General features: G+C 37.1%; 1 protein-coding gene across 1 annotated transcript in view; it reads right to left on the bottom strand.

Moving 5' to 3' along the window:
* Nucleotides 1-369: 369 nt before the first annotated feature.
* The window catches only part of CFAP299 (cilia and flagella associated protein 299), a 579020-nt gene continuing 558767 nt past the window's right edge, over nt 370-20622 (bottom strand). Inside the window, exon 6 of the mRNA XM_059397269.1 lies at nt 370-548. Within this exon, the coding sequence (XP_059253252.1) occupies nt 453-548 (96 nt within the window). The 3' untranslated portion in view covers nt 370-452. The remainder of the gene's footprint in view (nt 549-20622) is intronic.

Genomic DNA, 20622 nt, shown 5'->3' with positions numbered 1-20622 from the left:
TTCCTCAGACAGAGCTATTGAAAACCTTGTATTTATATCTTCTTACTCTTGTTCTTCAATTTCAGACTTACCAATATTCAACAAATTTAGTAGATAGAACTGCCACATGGTACAGATTCCAGACCTCTATATTTGGCAATAGTAGGACCTGGAGTATTTTTGTTTTGGAAATTCTGAGCTACAAAATAAGTAGCAAGAAGATTCTCTCCCAAGAACTGTTACAATCAGCTTCAGGATTTAGAGGGAAAAATTTAGAAAAACCTCAAGTCAGATTAAGATCTGTACCCCACAAAGAGAGTCACAATTATGGTTTTCTTTCTAATTTCTTTATCAACTTTTATTATTCCAGCTTGCCTCCCAGCTACAGGACTCACTTGTTTTCTAAGTTGTTTCTGGTTACAGAATTCATTCAAATTAGCAAGCCATTAGGGGACCATGTAACGTGTTGGTAGTTAAGTCTTTCTTCTGGAAATGTGGTCAAAAAGGACAACTTGAATGTAGAGTTCTGTCTGGATAGGGGTTCTGGTAGAGTTGTCACCTGGGGAAGACTAAAATACATAAATTATATTGTTAATCAGTCCAGTCTATCATGCAAATGATTGGCATTAAACAGATTTTCTTGTTTCAATATTATAGGAACAGAAAAAAAATGCAATGGCCATTAAGACATTTTCATGTTTCAACTGAAACGAAATTTAAAAAAATAAATAAAAATGTTTAAAAAACAGACATTTTTATGTTTCCCTTCAGGTTCTTTTTCTTAGGAGTGGTGATAATTTCAATCAGAAGCTTTGAGGCTCTGGGATGTGATATTACTGAAAACTATCAGAAGCTCATACTTGTCTGGACCCTGCTAAACCCCACGAGTCAATAACTCTGCAGAATTTCCAAGGAAGGACTTATAGACACATGTGATCACAGGTTAACAAATTTTTAAAAAATCCTATCACAATTTCAAGTTTGTCAAATAAAAATGACCTTGAGTTTGGAATTGATGAAGACTAGAGGAAGTGCCTGTCCATGGTGGGTTTAATTAAAACCTTCTTATCTGTTTAAAAACTATTTGAACTTTTTTCCCCCCTCCCTTTGAATTACAATCTGTGAAAAAAGATTTGCTCTTTATATTTTTATTCAGGATACTCTATAATACAACTAGGCTCCTGGGGAACTCCTGTGGGAAGGAGTATTCACTAATGTGGTATTGATAAGAGAGAAAAGATAGACTCTAAAAGAGTTGGCAATATCTACAATTGGAAATATTATTCAATGCACAAAAGAATGAAGTTACTTGCTCTCTTCTTGTAGAAAGAGATGATAAGGCATTTAGATTTAGGACTAGAGGAAAGCGTTCATCCTGCTTTGTCCCCATGATAGTAATTTCTTGTTAGCAAGAAAAAATGTTTTAGTTTTTCTTTTAAGTAGAGTCAGCAAAACTGTGAAGACTGAAGTGGGTAAACAAAAATAGTGGGTATCCTGAGTGACTCACCCATCCAACTTTTTTCTGCCTTTCATGGTATTTGTTCTATTTTACAACTCTTTAAGTTGTGGAAAACTTGATAATAATGCAAAATATTCTTGTCAAAAAGATGGAAATTAATTGTATGCAATAGAATTCAATTAATTATTACACTGCATTGAGTTCTATTTGCAAATTAATTTCAATTTTTCTTATTCCCTATATGTTTTGCTCCTAGAATTCTCCTTTGATTGCTCTTTCTATAATTAGTAAATTAAATAAAAGAGTTGGCACATTCATGTCATATCTGTATGAGAGTTATAATTATATCCTTCTATGAAAAATTACCTGGTATACAATTACCTTGTGAACAATTATCTTGTAGTAAATTACAATGCCCGATGGAGTCAGCTGATGTCTGAGGAACCTGTGTTGTTGGAGGAGTGTTATACCTCATGTAGGACATAATCCGGGGCATTTCCTGGTTTCGAGAGGTAAATTCCCTCTTGTCACAGAACTTTCACTTTGCCTATCCTCTGTTTCTTTGCATATTTTCCATTTTACTACTTTTGTGATTTGTTTTTGTTTTGGGGACTTTTAAAATCAACAAATTATTTCCCATTGGTAACAGTAATTTGGTTTTGTGGTCAAAATTTTGTGATCTTTGTAAATGGAGTAATAGATTATAGAGATTTATTCTTTCTTGGAGAGAAGACAACAGAGAACATGATTTGTTAGTATTTTATTTTCTTTGTCTGCTTGTCTGTTTGAGCTCAGATTGACAATCTTGTGCTTATCAGGAAAGGAAACAACCTTTGGATATATAGTCTGGTAATTTTTTTGTGTTTACTTTTGGTCTGTGGCTAATGTTTAAAATTCCAGGAAAACAAGGAAATCAAAACTTTGAATACTTGATATATGTATACTTAAAAAGTTACTCTTATAGGGGTATCTGGGTAGCATAGTAGATTGGGTGTCTGACTCTTGGTTTTGGCTCAGGTCATGATCTCAGCCATGAGATTGAGCCCTGTGTTGGGCTCTGAGCTCAGTGTGGAGCCTGCTTGAGATTCTCACTGCCTTTCCCTCTGCCCCTCCCCACCCATGCATGCTCTCTCTCCCTGAAATACATACATAAACCTTTATAAAAATGTTATTATTTTGAAACTCAGAAATATTTTGAACATTAAAGTTCATGTAATTAAGGTAAATTTTGGTAAGTCAGACTAGTATAATCATTTGGCTTAATAAAAATGGCTTATAGTGTGACTTATGAGTGTTAGGTATAATACAAGCATACATTTTATGCTACTTGGGTTTGCTTTTCTTAAATTTATTCAAATACACTGATAAAACTACACAAAGTAATAAGGACAGACTAAAACCACTGTCTATGTGCTTTTGTGTTCCAAAGAGAAAATAGTTTTGTTTTATAATACAAGCTTTATAGTACTGGTTTTACATATGAATATACATTGTATAAATATATACAGTAGTGTTTTTCAGGCCTTTTTTTCCTTTTTGTTCCTTTTCAAAACCTCTGTACAATCTTAAGACTTACTAAGGACTCCCAAAAACTTTTATGTGGGTTATAACCATCAATATTTACCATATTAGAAGTTGAAACTGAGAAATTTTTAAATACTTACTGATTTGTTTGACTAGAACAATGATGAACATGAATTAAAATGTTAACAGAAATAACATCTTAATAAATATAAAAATTACTTTGAACTCCTTGGTACCCTGAGATTTGTTGTGACAGAAAAAGTAAAATAAAGGGCAAATTTGGAAGTAAATTTTACTTGACTTGGTTTATAGCACTTGAGTTTGAAATGAAGTGATGAAATATTATAAAATTTTCCTAATGTTTGCCTTATCTTGATGGGCTTGTTTTTTTTTTTACTTACTGGTTCATTTCTTGACATATATATAAACATTTTTTTGACCTTCTGTGTCATCTGTCTAGGTAGCAAATAATGTGTGTCTTATAGGAAATTTTTTCTATGCTTTATATTGAATTTATTACATTCCTGATTAAGAAAAAGAAAGAGAAGAAAGAAAAGAACAGATTCCTCACTTATATAAAGATAAGTTCCTTTACAATCATATTAATGTCTATACTTATTTAAAATGTATTATTATTTTATTTATTTTAAGATTTTATTTATTTATTTGACAGAGAGATCACAAGTAGACAGAGAGGCAGGCAGAGAGAGAGAGAGGGAAGCAGTTTCCCTGCTGAGCAGAGAGCCCGATGCAGGACTTGATCCCAGGACCCTGAGATCATGACCTGAGCCGAAGGCAGAGGTTCAACCCCCAGAGCAACCCAGGCGTCCCTAAAATGTATTATTATTTTAAATGCTTATTTAATTAAATATATGACTAAGTATTATTTCTCTAGTATCCTGATCCTAGCTTAATCAAATGTCCAAATATCCTCTAACAGTTTTAATTTCTAATTTTTACCTTCCATTAATTGGACTCCAAGTGTAGAAAAATTAAATGAAACTTTACACGTACTTTACACTTAATTTTCCATGGCCATTTAGTTATTTGCATTGGTTCAAAAGGAGCTGTTAATTTTTTAAAAATCAGGTTGTAAGTGTACACATTGAAAAGCCAAGGCCCTGCCTGAAATGTCATATTTGAAAACAGTACTCATTTAAATCAGGTAGGAACAGCCACTCTTGATGAACTAAGTTTGATTATTGTATTGTATTGTATTGTATTGTATTGTATTGTATTGTATTATTGTATTATTGTCAATGTGTTTCTTTGATTTTGTTATTAATGGGTTTATGTAGTTGGTGCTCCCATTTTAGGGGCATAGATATTTAAAATTGTTAGATCTTCTTGTTGGACAAACCCTTTGAGTATGATATAGTGTCTTCCTCATTTCTTATTATAGTCTTTGGCTTAAAATCTAATTTATGTGATATAAGGATTGCCACCCCTGCTTTCTTTTGATGTCCATTATCATGGTAAATTGTTTCCCATCCCCTCACTTTAAATCTGGAGGTGTCTTTGGGCCTAAAATGAATTTCTCGTAGACAGCATATTGACGGGTTTTGTTTTTTTATCCATTCTCATACCCTGTGTCATGTGATTGGGGCATGTAGTCCATTTATATTCAGGATAACTATTGAAAGATACAAATTTAGTGCCCTTGTATTGCCTGTAAGGTGAATGTTACTGTGTATTGTCTCTGTTCCTTTCTGGTCTACTACTTTTAGGCTCTCTCTTTGCTTAGAGGACCCTTTTCAATATTTCTTGTAGGGCTGTTTTTGTGTTTGCAAATTCTTTTAGTTTTGTTTGTCCTGGAAGTTTTTTATCTCTCCTTCTATTTTCAATGACAGTCTAGCTGGGTATAGTATTCTTGACTGCATATTTTTCCCATTTCATGCTCTGAATATGTCATGCCAGTCCTTTCTGGCCTGTCAGGTCTCTGTGGATAAGTCTGCTGCCAGTCTAATATTTCTACCATTGTATGTTACAAGTCTGTTTGTTACAGACTTCCTGTTCCAAGCTGCATTCAGGATTTTCTATTTGTCACTAAGACTTGTACGTTTTACTATTAGATGATGGGGCGTGGACCTATTTTTAATGATTTTAAGGGGAGTTCTCTGTGCCTCCTGGATTTTGATGCTTGTTTCCTTTGCCATAGTAGGGAAATTATCTACTATAATTCACTCCAATATACCTTCTGTCCCTCTCCCACTTTCTTCTTCTTCTGGAATCCCAATTATTCTAATATTGTTCATCTTATGGCATCACTTATCTCTCAAATTCTCCCCTTAATAACAAAATCAAAGAAACACATCGACAATAATACAATAATAGTAGGGGACTTGAACGCCCCCCTCACTGAAATGGACAGATCATCCAAGCAAGAGATCAACAAGGAAATAAAGGCCTTAAATGACATATTGGACCAGATGGGACATCACAGATATATTCAGAACATTCTATCCCAAAGCAACAGAATAGACATTCTTCTCCAATGCACATAGAACATTCTCCACAATAGACCACATCCTGGTCACAAATCAGGTCTCTAATGGTACCAAATGGTTGAGATCATTCCCTGCATATTTTCAGACCACAGTGCTCTGAAGCTTGAACCCAATCACAAGAGGAAAGTTGGAAATAACCCAAATATATGGAGGCTAAAGAGCATCCTTCTAAGGAATGAATGGGTCAACCAGGAAATTAAAGAATTGAAAAAAATCATGGAAACAAATGATAATGAAAACACAGCTGTTCAAAATCTGTGGGGCACAGCACAGGCAGTCCTGAGAGGAAAGCATATAGCCACACAAGCCCTTCTCAAGAAACAGGAAAGGTCTCAAGTACATAACCTAATCCTACACCTACAGGAGCTGGAGAAAGAACACCAAAGAATGCCTAATCCCCGCAGAAGAAGAGAAATCATAAAGATCAGAGTAGAAATTAATGCAATAGAAACCAAAAGAACACTAGAACGACTAGTGAAAGTAGAGCTGGTTCTTTGAAAGAATTAATAAGATTGATAATCCCCTGGCTAGACTTATCAAAAAGAAGAGAGAAAGGATCAAATAAATAAAATCATGAATGAAAGAGGAGAGATCACAACCAACACCAAGAAATACAAACGATTAGAAGAACATGTTATGAGCAACTAAATACCAGCAAATTTGACAATCTGGAAGAAATGGATGCATTCCTAGAGACACATAAATTACCACAACTGAACCAGGAAGAAATAGAAAACCTGAACAGAACCATAACCCATAACCAGTAAGGATATTGAAGCAGTCATCAAAAATCTCCCAAGAAACAAGAGCCCAGGGCCAGATGGCTTCCCAGGGGAATGATACCAAACATTAAAGAAGAATTAATACCTATTCTCCTGAAACAATTCCAAAAAATAGAAGTGGAAGAAAAAATTTGAACTCATTTCATGAGGTCAGCATTATGTTGATCCCAAAACCAGACAAAGACCCTACCAAAAAAGAATTACAGATCAATATCCTCAATGAACACAGATGCGAAATTTCTCACCAAAATAGTAGCCAATAGGATCCAACACTACATTAAAAGGATTATTCACCACAACCAAGTGGGATTTATTCCAGGGCTGAAAGGTTGGTTCAACATCTGCATATCAGTCAATGTGATAAAATACATTAATAAAATAAGGAACAAGAACCATATGATCCTCTCAATAGATGCTGAAAAAGCATTTGACAAAGTACAGCATCCTTTCTTGATCAAAATTCTTCAAAATGTAGGGATATAAGGCACAAACCTAAATATCATCAAAGCCATCTATGAAAAACCCACAGCAAATATCATTCTCAAAGGGGAAAAACTTAGACTTTTCCCCCTAAGGTCAGGAACATGGCAGGGATGTCTACTATCACCACTGCTATTCAACATAGTACTAGAAGTCATAGCCTCAGCAACCAGACAACAAAAAGAAATTAAAGACATCCAAATTGGCAAAGAAGAAGTCAAACTATCACTCTTTGCAGATGATATGACACTTTATGTGGAAAACCCAAAAGATTCCACTCTAAAACTGCTAGAACTCATATAGGAATTCAGTAAAGTGTCAGGATATAAAATCAAGGCACAGAAATGCAACAGCAAGACAGAAGAAAGAGAAATTAAGGAGCCAATTCCATTTACAATTGCTCCCCAAACCATTAGATACCTCCATTAGATACCTAGGAATAAGAATTGTATTCAGAAAACTATAAAGTACTCATGAAAGAGATTGAGGAAGACACAAAGAAATGGAAAAATGTTCCATGCTCATGGATTGGAGGAACAAATATTGTGAAAATGTCTATGCTACCTAAAGCAATCTATACATTTAACGCAATCCCTATCAATATACCATCAATTTATTTGGAAGAACTGGAACATAATCCTAAAACTTATATGGAACCAGAAAAGACCCTGAATATTCAGACTAATGTTGAAAAAGAAAGCCAAAGCTGGTGGTACCACAATTCCAGACTTCAAGTTCTGTTACAAAGCTTTCATCATAAGACAATATGGTACTGGCACAAAAACAGACACATAGATCAATGGAACAGAATACAGAACCCAGAAATAGACCCTCAACTTTATGGTCAACTAATCATTGACAAAGCAGGAAAGAATGTCTAATGGGAAAAGACAGTCTCTTCAACAAATGATGATGGGAAAACTGGACAGCCACATGCAGAAGAATGGAGCTGGACATTTTCCTTACACCACACACAAGAATAGACTCAGAATGGATGCAAGACCTTAATGTGAGGAAGGAATCCATCAAAATCCTCGAGGAGAACACAGGTAGCAACCTTTTCAACCTCAGCTGCAACAGCTTCTTCCTAGAAACATCTCCAAAGGCAAGGGAAGCTAGGGAAAAAATGAACTATTGGGACTTCGTCAAGATCAAAAGCTTTTGCACAGCAAAGAAAACAGTCAACAAAACCAAAAGACAACTGACAGAATGGGAGAAGATATTTGCAAACGACATATCAGATAAAGGGCTATTATCCAACATCTATAATGAACTTCTCAAACTCAACACCCAAAGAACAAATAATCCAATCAAGAAATGTGCAGAAGCCATGAATAGACATTTCTGCCAAGAAGACATCCAGATGGCCAACAGACACATGAAAAAATGCTCCACATCACTTGGCATCAGGGAAATACAAATCAAAACCACAATGAGGTACCACCTCACTCCAGTCAGAATGGCTAAAATGAATAAGCCAGAAAACAACAGATTTTGGCGAGGATGTGAAGAAAGGGGAACCCTCCTACACTCTTGGTGGCAATGCAAGCTGGCACAGCCACTCTGGAAAACAGCATGGAGGTTCCTCAAAAGTTGAAAATAGAGCTACCCTACAACCTAGCAATCACACTACTGGATATTTACCCTAAAGATACAAATGTAGGGACCCAAAGGGGAATATTTACCCCAATGTCCTCAATAGCCAAACTATGGGAAGAACCTAGATGTCCATCAACAGATGAATGGATAAAGAAGATGTGGTATATATACACAATGGAATACTATGCAGCCATCAAAAGAAATGAAATCTTGCCATTTGCAATGACGTGGATGGAAGTAGAGGGTATTAGGCTGAGTGAAATAATTTAATCAGAGAAAGACCATTATCATATGATCTCCCTGCTATAAGGAATCTGAGAGGCAGAGTTGGGGGCTTGGGGGTAGGAAAGGAAAAAATGAAACAAGATGGAATTGGGAGGGAGAAAAACCATAAGAGATTCTTAATCTTACAAAACAGACTGAGGGTTGCTGGGGGCGTGGTGGAGAGGGTGGTTGGGTTATGTACATTGGAGAGGGTATGTGTTGTGCTGAGTGCTGTGAAGTATGTAAGCCTGATGATTCACAGACCTGTACCTCTGGGGAAATAATACATTATATGTTAATAAAAATAATCAGTAAAAAATTTTTAAAAAACTATAGAAAATTGTGTAGCAGACAATAACAATTACAGAAGAAGAAATACAATATACTAACATGCATATGAAAGAAATTTTCACCTCTAATAATAATAGCAATGAGGGGCGCCTGGGTGTCTCAGTGGGTTAAGCCTCTGCCTTCAGTTCAGGTCATGGTCTCAGGGTCCTGGGATTGAGCCCCACGCATCGGGCTCTTTGCTCAGTGGGGAGGCTGCTTCCTCTCTCTCTGCCTGCCTCTCTGCCTACTTGTGATCTCTGCCTATCAAATAAATAAATAAAATCTTTTAAAAAAGTAACAATGAAAATGAAAATGACTCCAAATAAGTCTGAACCATAAAATCAACAAAGTTTAAAAAGCATGCAAAAATAGGATATGGTGAAGAGTCAGCCTTAAATAGCTCAGTAAATTAATACTAACTACAAAGTGAGTTAACAATATCCTTATAAAGCTTTCTGATATGTCTTTTTGACTAAGCATTTTCCATTTTAAAAATCCATCTTTGGGGCACCTGGATGGCTCTGTTGGTTAAGCATCTGCTTTTGGCTTAGGTCACGATCCCCAGGTCCTGCAATCAAGTCCCATGTTGGGCTCTACTTCTCCCTCTTCTTCCTCCCCCTCCCTCTCCACTCATGCTCTGTCTCTGGCTTTCTTTCTCTCAAATAAATAAATAAAATATTTAAAAGAAAAAATAAAAGAATCCATCTTAAAGACAAAATCAGAAACTTGGTTATAGACTCTCATTTAAACCTTGGAGAGAAAAACAGAGACCAATGTCCACAAATGGGAAATTCCTATGTAAATTATGACTAATTCCTAGAATATTATTTATATTGTTTTACAGCTTGCTTTTTTCACTTAATAATGTCACATGAACATTTTTTCATACTAGTACATCACTTTTACTAACTATAGCTTTATTTTTTTTTAAGACTGCTGTGTACTATTTCACTATGTTGATGTATCATGATTTATTTAACCATTGCCAGTCACGGGCAGATTATTTCCAGTGTTTGATTACTGCAGGGAAAAATGATACTCTAGGACTTCATTGTTTCTAAGTTGATACACTGCAAAGAAACAATATTCATTAACTGACCACCCATTTAGTGGCACATTAAATACATTTTCTTATTTAATCTTCACAACAACCTTTTGTGAAATGGTTGTTTTACAGATGAGAAGATAGTGGTAGAAAAGTGCTTGGAGAAATTAAGCAGTTTGCCCTAATCACAAAGCTGATAGGATCTATTTAGGTCTAGCCCCTCTTAAATAGCTTTAAGCTCCAGCCTGAGTCCTGGTAGCAATTCCTGACCCTTTCCTGCTTGTTCTATGGCTCATCCAGACCCATCAACTGCTCCCAGATATTTTGGAGAATACTTAGGTCTCATTTTCAAGTGGAATTCATTAAGAGATGTATGCAGGTCTTTCAATATCCTAAACTATTACACTACTCTCTGTGTATGGCCCATATGTACATTTTTTTTTTTTTTTTTGGAGCAAATCCATGAAATTTTCAAATAAGTTGTATTTCCCAAAAGATTAAGAACCTATCCTCTGGAGCGGCCTCTTGTGCTTGTGAGGTCGTTTTCTGGGGGCACCAAGTTGGGGCTGCCCTTTGCTTGATTGTGTTTTATGCTGAGATATCCCAGCCAGCAATAACAATTGAGAAACTGTCGACATAAAATTTTCCACTCTTGCCTTGATCACTGTTCATGCTATCATGTTCCATGTTCCAATAAATGTCAACATCCCTCACTCTGCTTTGGGATTTCAGTGCCTCAGAAATTGTAAGCATCTGCTGGGGTGGTGAATGGTTAAGAAGGGGCCATGGGAGTTGACTACCGGCTCAACTGTTGAGACCAGAAGAAATCATGCTCCCCTTGAATTAGAAATAATCCCTTAGCTGTGGTTTTGCACCTGCAATGACTCCATGCCTGATATGTGGGTCTTCTGGTGTCTGTTTCTTTGTCATTAACTATGAAGTCTTTGAAATCACGGAGGAAACAATTCTTTTGTTCTTATTCATGCTTTTCATTCAGCCAAGAACCTAAACGTCCACTCTTTCTGATACTTTGCCCTAACTTGTGATAATAAGTTCTGCAAGAAAGTGAGCATGAATTGAGGGAAAAGCTCTTTTCCTCCAGTTTCTCCTTTCTCACTTCCACAGTAGTTCTATTATACCTTCGGCATTCTGTTTTATTACACTGCCCTTTTTTTCTTTGACATGTATGTTTTATTGGGATATTTCCTTTTTTTCCACTGCGTACATTTAGCTGGGATGGTGAGTGGTTATCACTCATACTTAGCGTTAAGCACTGATACGCAAACAATAATGTGAATTTTTATATTTAATTTTCTCTTTCCTCCAGCTCACCTTTCTTGTGCTGTGCTTCATCGGTGAGTTCATACTCTTAACAACATGTGGTTATCTCTAGGGGTTGTTCTGTCATAGTGTGTATAAAATTAAAATCAGCTTTTCAGGTCAAGAGGAGGGCACAGCATTGAAGTTTTAGGAGTTTTAATTCATAAAACTCAAGCTCTGTTATGTCATTTTAAAGATATTCCTCAAGGCCATTGATTTTAGCAGCAGTTTGTTGAGTAAATACTTAATTTATATGTGGTAGACTTTCAGTTCAGGTATACCAGGTGATTGCCCAGGGGAGAAAATGTTTAAAAGCTTCTTAGTATGTGGGTGTTTTAGGGCTATAATCAACCAAACATTCAGTAATTTGGGCAGTGAAACCAGAAAGTTGGCTAGACCTCAGCTTTACCTAATAAGTGTGCCTGTGCCACAGTTAAATAGGAACATTTACAAGAGGCCTCCAAGGAAAATCTAGGAGCCAGAAAAGTGGTGTAGGTAAGTGAGTGTCCTGTGCTCCAGTAATTCGAGTTTGCGTGGGGCTGGAGGGAACACTTGGAGACTTTGAAGAAACCGTATCTTTGCTTAAATATATTCTATTCAGTAGGGGTTGTTTGTTTGTTTTTTCCTTAAATGTGCAGTAGGAAATATGCCTGAACTCCTTAAAAAGGCATATGGTAAAATTGAGAACCTTCACTAGGACTGTGGAGCTTTAAGGGATTAAGTCCGGATCATCTGCAGGAAGGACATGTAATGGGCCGCCCTTTTGAGAGGAGCAATTTCAGTCCCGTGGCAGGTTCCCTCTGATTTTTTTTTTTTTTAAAGACACATTTATTCAGCGTCATGATCAGACTATTACATTTAGCAATCAACAGCATGGGTGCAAAAAAAAAAAAAAAACAAAAACTATATTAAAACCCTTTGTTGGAATGCTTTACACTTTCCCACTGATGTTAACGTAGTCCGTGGGCCCGGAGGTGGCATTGAGGCAATTAATACCTTTCCTGCTAATAGCAAATACTTGGGTGGTAGTTGCTTTGGAGGAACAAAACAGAGAGGAGTTTTGATAAAATACCACTAGAATCATTAGAATCTTTCTCTAAATTAAACAAACAAAAATTGTGTTTTTATTGGTAGAAATTATTTTTAATTTTAAACTTTGTTCACTTAGTCTTTTGCTCATAGGAAAAGAAAGTAGAATTTGTCTTTTTTTGGTATCTGCATAACATACAATGATGACTATATATTCATTTTAAAAAACAATAAAAATATTTGTCTTGGGACGCTTGGGTGGCTCAGTTGGTTTAGTGTCTGCCTTAGGCTTAGGTCATGATCCCAGGGTCCTGGGATTGAGTCCCACAAGGAGCTCCTTGCTCAATGGGGAGCCTGATTCTCCCTCTGCCTGCCACTCCCCCTGCTTGTGCTCTCTGTCTCTCTCTCTCCTTCTTTGACAACTAAATTTAAAAAAAAAAAAAAAAAAACAACTTAAAAGAAATACTTTTCTCATTCGCCCATGGACCTAACATATCACCATTACCCTGACACCCAAGGTCACTACTCCAAAGTTCAGTAAAGAACCCCCAGGTTTTATTCATCTGCCAAAGACGGAAAAGCACCACAGTCAATTACTCTGGTAATTTTCAGCTAAAAATAGGTTAGCTCTACATATGTTTCTAGTGCCCAAGATCCTGAAATATGTTAAAATTAACCTCAAAAGTTTCCAGAATTATTTTTGGCCCCACTATTCATTTCTTTAGCAAATATTTAATATTCAATTTGTTCATTCCACAGATGTTTACTGAGCATCTACCATATGCTAGTACTGGAGATACATGGTAAAGTGACCAGAAAAGTTCCTGCCCAAGGTTTCAGGTTTTGCTTTATGAGTTTCTGTAGCATATATCTGTTTCATTTGAATTTCTGGACAAACCCATCTGACAAGGTGATTCTTGATGAGACCATGATAGCAAGAATGAATACCATCACCCAACTCTGTAATGATCCACGTAAGTGAGGGGGGAAAGCGGCAGTTTATCCCGGAAGCATCTAGTGTGATCAGTCTTTTTACCACGGAGGTTGTCCACAAGTCTGGCATATGGTTGTACTTTCTAGTGTGTATAGTCTCAGGAATATGTAATTTAGACCACTTACAATCAAAACTTATTTTAGAAGAATGAAGTTTGATTGCCTTATGGACATACATAATCTGTAAGTTGAAACCAACAGCTAATAAAGTACTAATTAACTAATAACAAAACAATGGATATCAAATCCAGCTAACCTTTAGGACCACCTGGGGAAACATCTAAAAATATAGATTCCTGGGCCTCTCCACAGACCAATTCAGCTGGAATCGCTTGGGGTGGAGTGTAGGGCTCTGTTGGCCACTGTGAGGAGAGGGGAGGGGCAGATCCTTGACTGAACTGACAGAAATCCCTCCGAATCAAGACACTGTGGGTTGGACACTAGTAAAGAGCTCTTATGGTAAGTGTATGCATTCCAAAGCAGCACATTTTTCTGTTTCAACAATTGTGGTTTTCAAAAGGACAAGTCTGGATTGGGGGCATCCTGTTGTACAGTGAGGAGTATTGTTGTATAAAAAGAAAATAACTACATCCTGCCAAGTCAATGCACAGTCTGCTCCGTACCTGCCTTCCAGATTCTGTGACACTCAGGATGGATCCAGGAAGGTTTAGTCCATAAAATGTCTTTTGTTTCACCAATTTCCTACATTTAATAGGAACCACACATCTTTGACATCTTTTAACATGTTTTTTTTGCTTGCCTGTTTGCTTGTTTATTATCAGCCATTTATCAAACATCTATATTCAAGCAGATTTTATTAGACAAACAAAATAACAAAAAGGAGACTATTATGGAATTTCATATTTTCATACTGATTTTCTTTTGCACACCAATGAAAGTTAGGCAATAGAACAATAACTTCACCTCCTTTCAAAATGGCTTAATCATTTTCATACTCAGAAATTCTAAGTCATGACACAAATGGTACAGATTCTCATTGAACTATGTAGAATGGGGGAAAACCTACTAGATTTTGTTTCCACCCTTGAAATTCAATTTTCTCTCAAAATTTCCTTGCTATTACGTTCCTTCTTACACTTTGATCCCAACCCTGGTTGCACATTAGAACCATCTGAGAGCTTCTGAAAAGTACAGTCGCCCAGGCCTTCCAGCTGGAACAATTAAGTTAGAATCTTTGGGGATGAGGTTAGGCCTTGTATATTCTGAAGCTTCCTGGGTGATTCTGATGTCCGGCCCATGTTCACAGCTCCTCTCTGAACAAAACGGGGTCCTCTCTCCATGCAGACCCACGCTTGGTGCTTCCTTACCTACGTATGGGACGTTCCCTCCTACCAGAGCATCCCTTCTACTCCAATCCTCATGTCCTCACCATACCCCCCTTCAAGATCCAGTTCAGATGCTATCTCTTTTGTTAACCCATTTTATTTTATTCGTTTTTTTTAAAGATTTTAATTTATTTATTTGTCAGAGAGAGGGAGCAGAAACATGGAGAGCTACAGGCAGAGCAGGCAGAGGGAGAAGCAGGTTCCATGCTGAGTAAGGAGCCCGATGTAGGACTTGATCCTAGGACCCTGGGATCATGACCTGAGCCGAAGGCAGACGCTTAACCAACTGAGCCCCCCAGATGTCCTTTGTTAACCCACTTCTGGATGAGGCAGGTCCAGAGTAAACCGTATCCTCTCTCAATCCTTTAGAACTTTTTCTGTCCTCTCAGCTCACTAGCTAGTTTGCCATTTCTGGGCATATTGTATTTTTCCATCCACACTTCAATTAACGTGTAAGCATTTTAAGGGCAAGAAAACCACCTTTCTGATTCATTTTTATATCTCATAGTGCCCAGTAGTTACTCAATAAATGCCAGATTCAGAAAAAGGGGATGGAAGGAAAACTGGAGAGACAACAGACTTACACGGGTTCATTCGGCTCACCTTTTTCTCTGTACTCCTCCTGGATTAGCTCATACTCTCTCTTTCTCTTTCCTGAAGGTTGGGGTGAAGTAAGACCTCTCAGATATCTTTTTCCACATAAATATGCATTCTCTTAGTTCTGTCTTTGCCTAAATGATCAGGCGGTTGCAACATTTAAAACATCAACACAGAAACTTGCTAACTGCAGCAGGACTTCTATCTAGTTCTAGTCCTCTTGGTCTTTACCTTGATTATTGTTATGCTAGCATCTTCTCTAGTTTGTCGTCCCTAGTCTGTCCTAATTTAGTCCCTCTCATTCTCTAAAAACATAACTTTTGGAGTGCTTGGGTGGTTCAGTCAGTTGAGCATCTGATTCTTGATTTCAGCTCAGGTCATGATCTCAGGGGTGTGAGATAGAGCCCATGTGGGGTTCCAAGCTCAGACCAGAGTCTGTTTGGGATTCTATCTCTCCCTCTCCCTCTGCCTCTCTCCCCACAGCCCAACATGTGTATACACTCTTCCATTTTCTCTCTCAAATAAATAAATAAATAACATCTACAAAAAAACAAAACAAAACAAAAAAATACCACATAACTTTCATCTTGTTATTTCCCTGCACAAGAGCTTTGTGTAAACCCATTTCCTCCCAAGTCTCGTTCACGATCCTCAACAGTCCTACACTCAAGCCTTTCCATGACCTCTTCATGCTTAGCTCCTCTCAGTGCTATGCTCTTCTCACCATTCCCTCTCCACTGGCCCCTACCCCAGATCAAATATCATCTCTCCTTCCACTGAATTCCCAATACGTTCCTCTTTTTTGCAATATATCACTTTCTGCTTTATACTGCAGTTATATTTTTTACATGCCTATTTCCCTAAAAGTACTCTAAGCTAAATAAAGGGCAAGGCTTGAACTCTTGCTCCTCGTTAGATCTCCTACGGTGTCTCATAACATTTACACTGAAGCTCCACTGCTAGACTTCACCGATAATGAACTATGTGACTTTGAGTAAGTCATTAAACATGTTTGAGTCAATTTACTCATAAACCAAAAACATTTTTTAAAGGACTTATTTATTTATTTTAGAGCAAGAAAGCATGAGTGGGAGGTGCAGAGGGAGAGAGTATCTCAAGCAAAATCCATGCTCAGCATGGAGCTCCATGCGGGTCTCGATCCGATGACCTGGAGACCAGACTCAGAGACCCCGATCTGAACTGCAACCAAGAGTTAGATGTTCAACTGACTGTGTTGCCCAGGTGCCCCTCAACAACATGTTCTAATTCAACAGTCTTAATCTCAGCTGGTTTAAATTATATATTTCTGGGTTCGTACAACACTTGCAAGTATATACCAAAATTAAGATTTCTGCATAACCTTTAAAAAGCTAAAATTATGGCTTCACTAGCTGCTTTCACTGATAAACTCTTGTGCTCCTTTCCGGACTTACTGGGATCAATATAGAATGAAGTGGCTATTCCCATTCTGGCTATCATTATATACCAAGTATCAGTGACATAATCTGCTTCTCAATTTTTAATTAGTGAGTATTATTTTTGTGTGTTTGGAGGGAATCGTTCATTCAATCATTTACTCCATGATACTTATTAAGCATCCATTAACCAGGCTTTTTTTCCTGGTGATGCATTATCGCATTTAGTGAACGGAAGCAGGGAGGGGAGACAAGCTGGTGCCATTAAGGAAGATTTTTCCTATGTTTGACTGTTCTATACAATCTGTCCCTCCAATTAGTAGATCATGAAGGTTTTAGACCACCCATATTATTTTAAGACTCAAGGAAACTCTCCCATGGTTAATGCTTCTTAAAAGCAAAATTCCATTTTTTTTTTTCATTTGTCCAGATAATGCAGGGAGTGAGTGCAAAGTGCTTCCACTCAATCCTTCTAAGATAATACACTGGAAACATTTCGGTGGGTGTGAATCACTCAGACAAGCATTCTTCACTCAAAAATAGAAACCAGCTTTATTTGTTCCAGATGTTATACAGCTGCAGGGAAGTTAAAGCCAGTGGTCCTGTTTTCAATGCAACCAAACTCTTATTGCATTTGGAATTTCTTAACCAATGAACTCATATTACTCGTTCTAAGATCTGCACAATTTTCTTTTTTCCACTGTTACCATTCACAAACAACTATGTTTCATGGGAACCACATTAACTCATTTCAGAGTTAATGAGTCCACATCTGTGTTATACAGAGGAAAGACATCCTGTTTATCACAGTTTCCACCTTTCATTTATCTTGACCTTTTTAAATTTTAAGTGTAAAACATTTCTTTTTTTTTTTTTTAATGGTTTTACTTATTTATTTGAGAAAGAGAAACTGCACAAGCGGGAAGGGGAGCAGGAGAAAGAGAGAAGCAGGCTCCCTGTTGAGGATCTGGATCTGGATCTCCCAGGATCTGGAGATCATGACATGAGCCCAAGGCAGATGTCCAACTGACTGAGCTACCTGAGCAACCAGTGTAAAATATTTCAAAGGGATTATTTGAAGGAAAAGACAAGAAGAGTTGAGTTTTATTGTTTTAACAATATTATGGTGTTATAAATTATGGTATTGATTTTATTTATTTTTTAACTTAATTTAATTTTATTTTTTTCAGTGTTCCCAAATTCATTGTTTATGCACCACACCCAGTGCTCCATGCAACATGTGCCCTCCATAATACCCACCACCAGGCTCATCCAACCCCCACCTCCTTCTCCTCCAAAATCCTCAGTTTGTTTCTCAGAGTCCACAGTCTCTCACGGTTTGTCTCCCCCTCCGATTTCCCCCAACTCACTTCTCCTCTCCATCTCCCTATGTCCTCCGTGTTATTCCTTATGCACCACAACTAAGTGAAACCATATGATAACTGACTCTCTCTGCTTGACTTATTTCACTCAGCATAATCTCTTCCAGTCACGTCTATGTTGATACAAAAGTTGGGTATTCATCCTTTCTGATGGAGGCATCATACTCCATTGTTTATATGGGCCATATCTTCTTTATCCATTTGTCTGTTGAAAGGCATCTTGGTTCTTTCCACAGTTTGGCAACCGTGGCCATTGCTGGGTCATGGGGACTATGAACATTGGGGAACAGATGGTCCTTCTTTTCACTACATCTGTATCTTTCCTTTGCTCTTCAGAAGCTTTTGATCTTGATGAAGTCCCCCAAATTCATTTTCGCTTTTGCTTTCTTTGCCTTTGGAGACATATCTTGAAAGAACTTGCTGTGGCCAATGTCAAAGAGGTTACTGGCTATGTTCTCCTCTAGGATTTTGATAGATTCCTGCCTCATGTTCAGGCCTTTTATCCATTTCGAGTTTATCTTTGCATGTGGTGTAAGAGAAATGGTTGAGTTTCATTCTTCTATACATAGCATTCCAATTTTCCTAGCATCATTTATTGAAGAGACTGTCTTTTTTTCACTGTATATTTTTTCCTGCTTTGTCTAAGATTATTTGACCATAGAGTTGAGGGTCCATATCTAGGCTCTCTACTGTGTTCCACTGGTCTAAGTGTCTGTTTTTGTGTCAGTATTGGTGTTCATTTAAGGAAGAATTTCAAATAAAATTATTAATAATAACATTAAGTTTAAAAATGTAACTTATCATTGTGCATTTGTAATTTTAACAACTAGATAGCTTGTTTTTGATTATTCTGTAGGTCTGTAAGAGATGCTATGTGGTGCATGAAGGATAAAAGGATCATAGCTCTTAGAAGAAGGTAAGTTAAGGTATTATGTAGATGAACATGCTAATTTCATATCTAGTCCATAAAAATTAAAATATATGTGTTATATTTTGTTTGAGGTCAAATGTTTGAGAACACTGTTTGAAAAGAGTGCCAGATCTCTTGAGATTATTGTCCTTTTAAGGAGAAGCTTTTCTCCATTTGTGGTTCATAGATAAGCTGAAATAGAACCACACTGGCTGTTTGTGAAAATATGTATGCCTGGGACAAGTTGAGTCAGAATCTCTGAGAACTGGGGCTGTAGAGGGGACTTTAAAGATCAGGAAACAGCAGCAACACTCACATCTTCCATTTGTGAATGTGAAAACTCTGAGAACTTAAGTGAATTTCACCAGGCCAGGCAGCCAGTTAATTATAAAGTAAGGCATAGAATTTTGTTTATTGGTGTTGAAACCAGCATTTTTTTTCTAGTAGGTCAGCTATAAGATTTATCTTTGAAAAGATAAAATTAAAAGAAAAATTAAATATAAGTATCTAAATTTTATCAGGTGTCCCATCAATGGTTCTTTTATAACTAATTCCTTTAAATATTTTTTCCTCTCATCACTAATTAACTGGACCCTATTCTTCCTCCAGGATTTGGAAATACCTTTCCTTCAGATTCATCACAAATCTTTTGAATTATAATGAAATTATAATCAAAATATCTCTCACCTCCTACGGACACCTGGGTGGCTCAGATTGTTAAGCATCTGCCTTCAGCTCAGGTCATGATCCAAGGCTCCTGGGATCGAGTCCCACACTGGGCTCCCTGCACAATGGGGGGTCTGCTTCTGTCCCTCCCCCTGCTCCTTCTCTCTCTCATTCACTCTCCCTCTCCCTCTCATTCAAATAAATAAATAAAGTCTAAACAACAACAGTTTTTATTCAATAATGATTCCACAAAGGCTGTAAAAACTATAATTCATGACATACATTCTTGAAATATGTATATGCCATTAGTTAAAATAAAGCCATAAAGTAGTTTAAGTGTGGATCATCAAAACTGATTCAAAAATTTATTTTGTACCTCCTAAGGAAGCCATTAATACTTTTATGTCTTTAACCCTCTAAGAGTAAAAGTCTCTGTGAATATAATTTATTAAGTTTCCTGTACTTTGCCTCAATTTTGACATGCATTTGTGAGAAGCAAAGAGCCACCACTAGAGAGAAGGTGCACTAATATTTATCAATTCATAATAATTATGGCTATAATTATTTTCAGGTTCAACCCTTCATTTTACTAATGAGAAACCCTAGACCAATTAAAGGGTAGTGTTCTTTGTTCTTAATTTTATTTATTTAAGTAATCTCTACAACCCCACGTGCAGCTTGAACTCACGATCCCAAGATCAAGAGTTGTATGCTCCTCCTACTAAGCCAGCCAGGTACCCCAAGAGTAGTGCTCTTTTGAAGGGGATAACATTGTGTCAGAAACTGCTGGTTTCTACTCGCACATCTTTTCTCCCCTCTCCAGAACTTCTGATTTCAGCTAGGTTTATGACCACCTGAATAAAGATTATATTTCCCAGTCATCCGTGTAGATAGATGTTGCCCTGTGACTAAGCTCTTGCCATGGAATATAAGTGAACCTTCGAGTGGTAGCTTTTGGGTAACTTCTTTAAAAGGCACTGGAGCAGAGGTGTCCT

This window comes from Mustela nigripes, chromosome 1 (assembly GCF_022355385.1).
Source record: "Mustela nigripes isolate SB6536 chromosome 1, MUSNIG.SB6536, whole genome shotgun sequence".
NCBI lineage: Eukaryota > Metazoa > Chordata > Mammalia > Carnivora > Mustelidae > Mustela > Mustela nigripes.
Note: the sequence above shows the minus strand (reverse complement) of the source record. Positions and strands in the feature narration are given on the sequence as shown.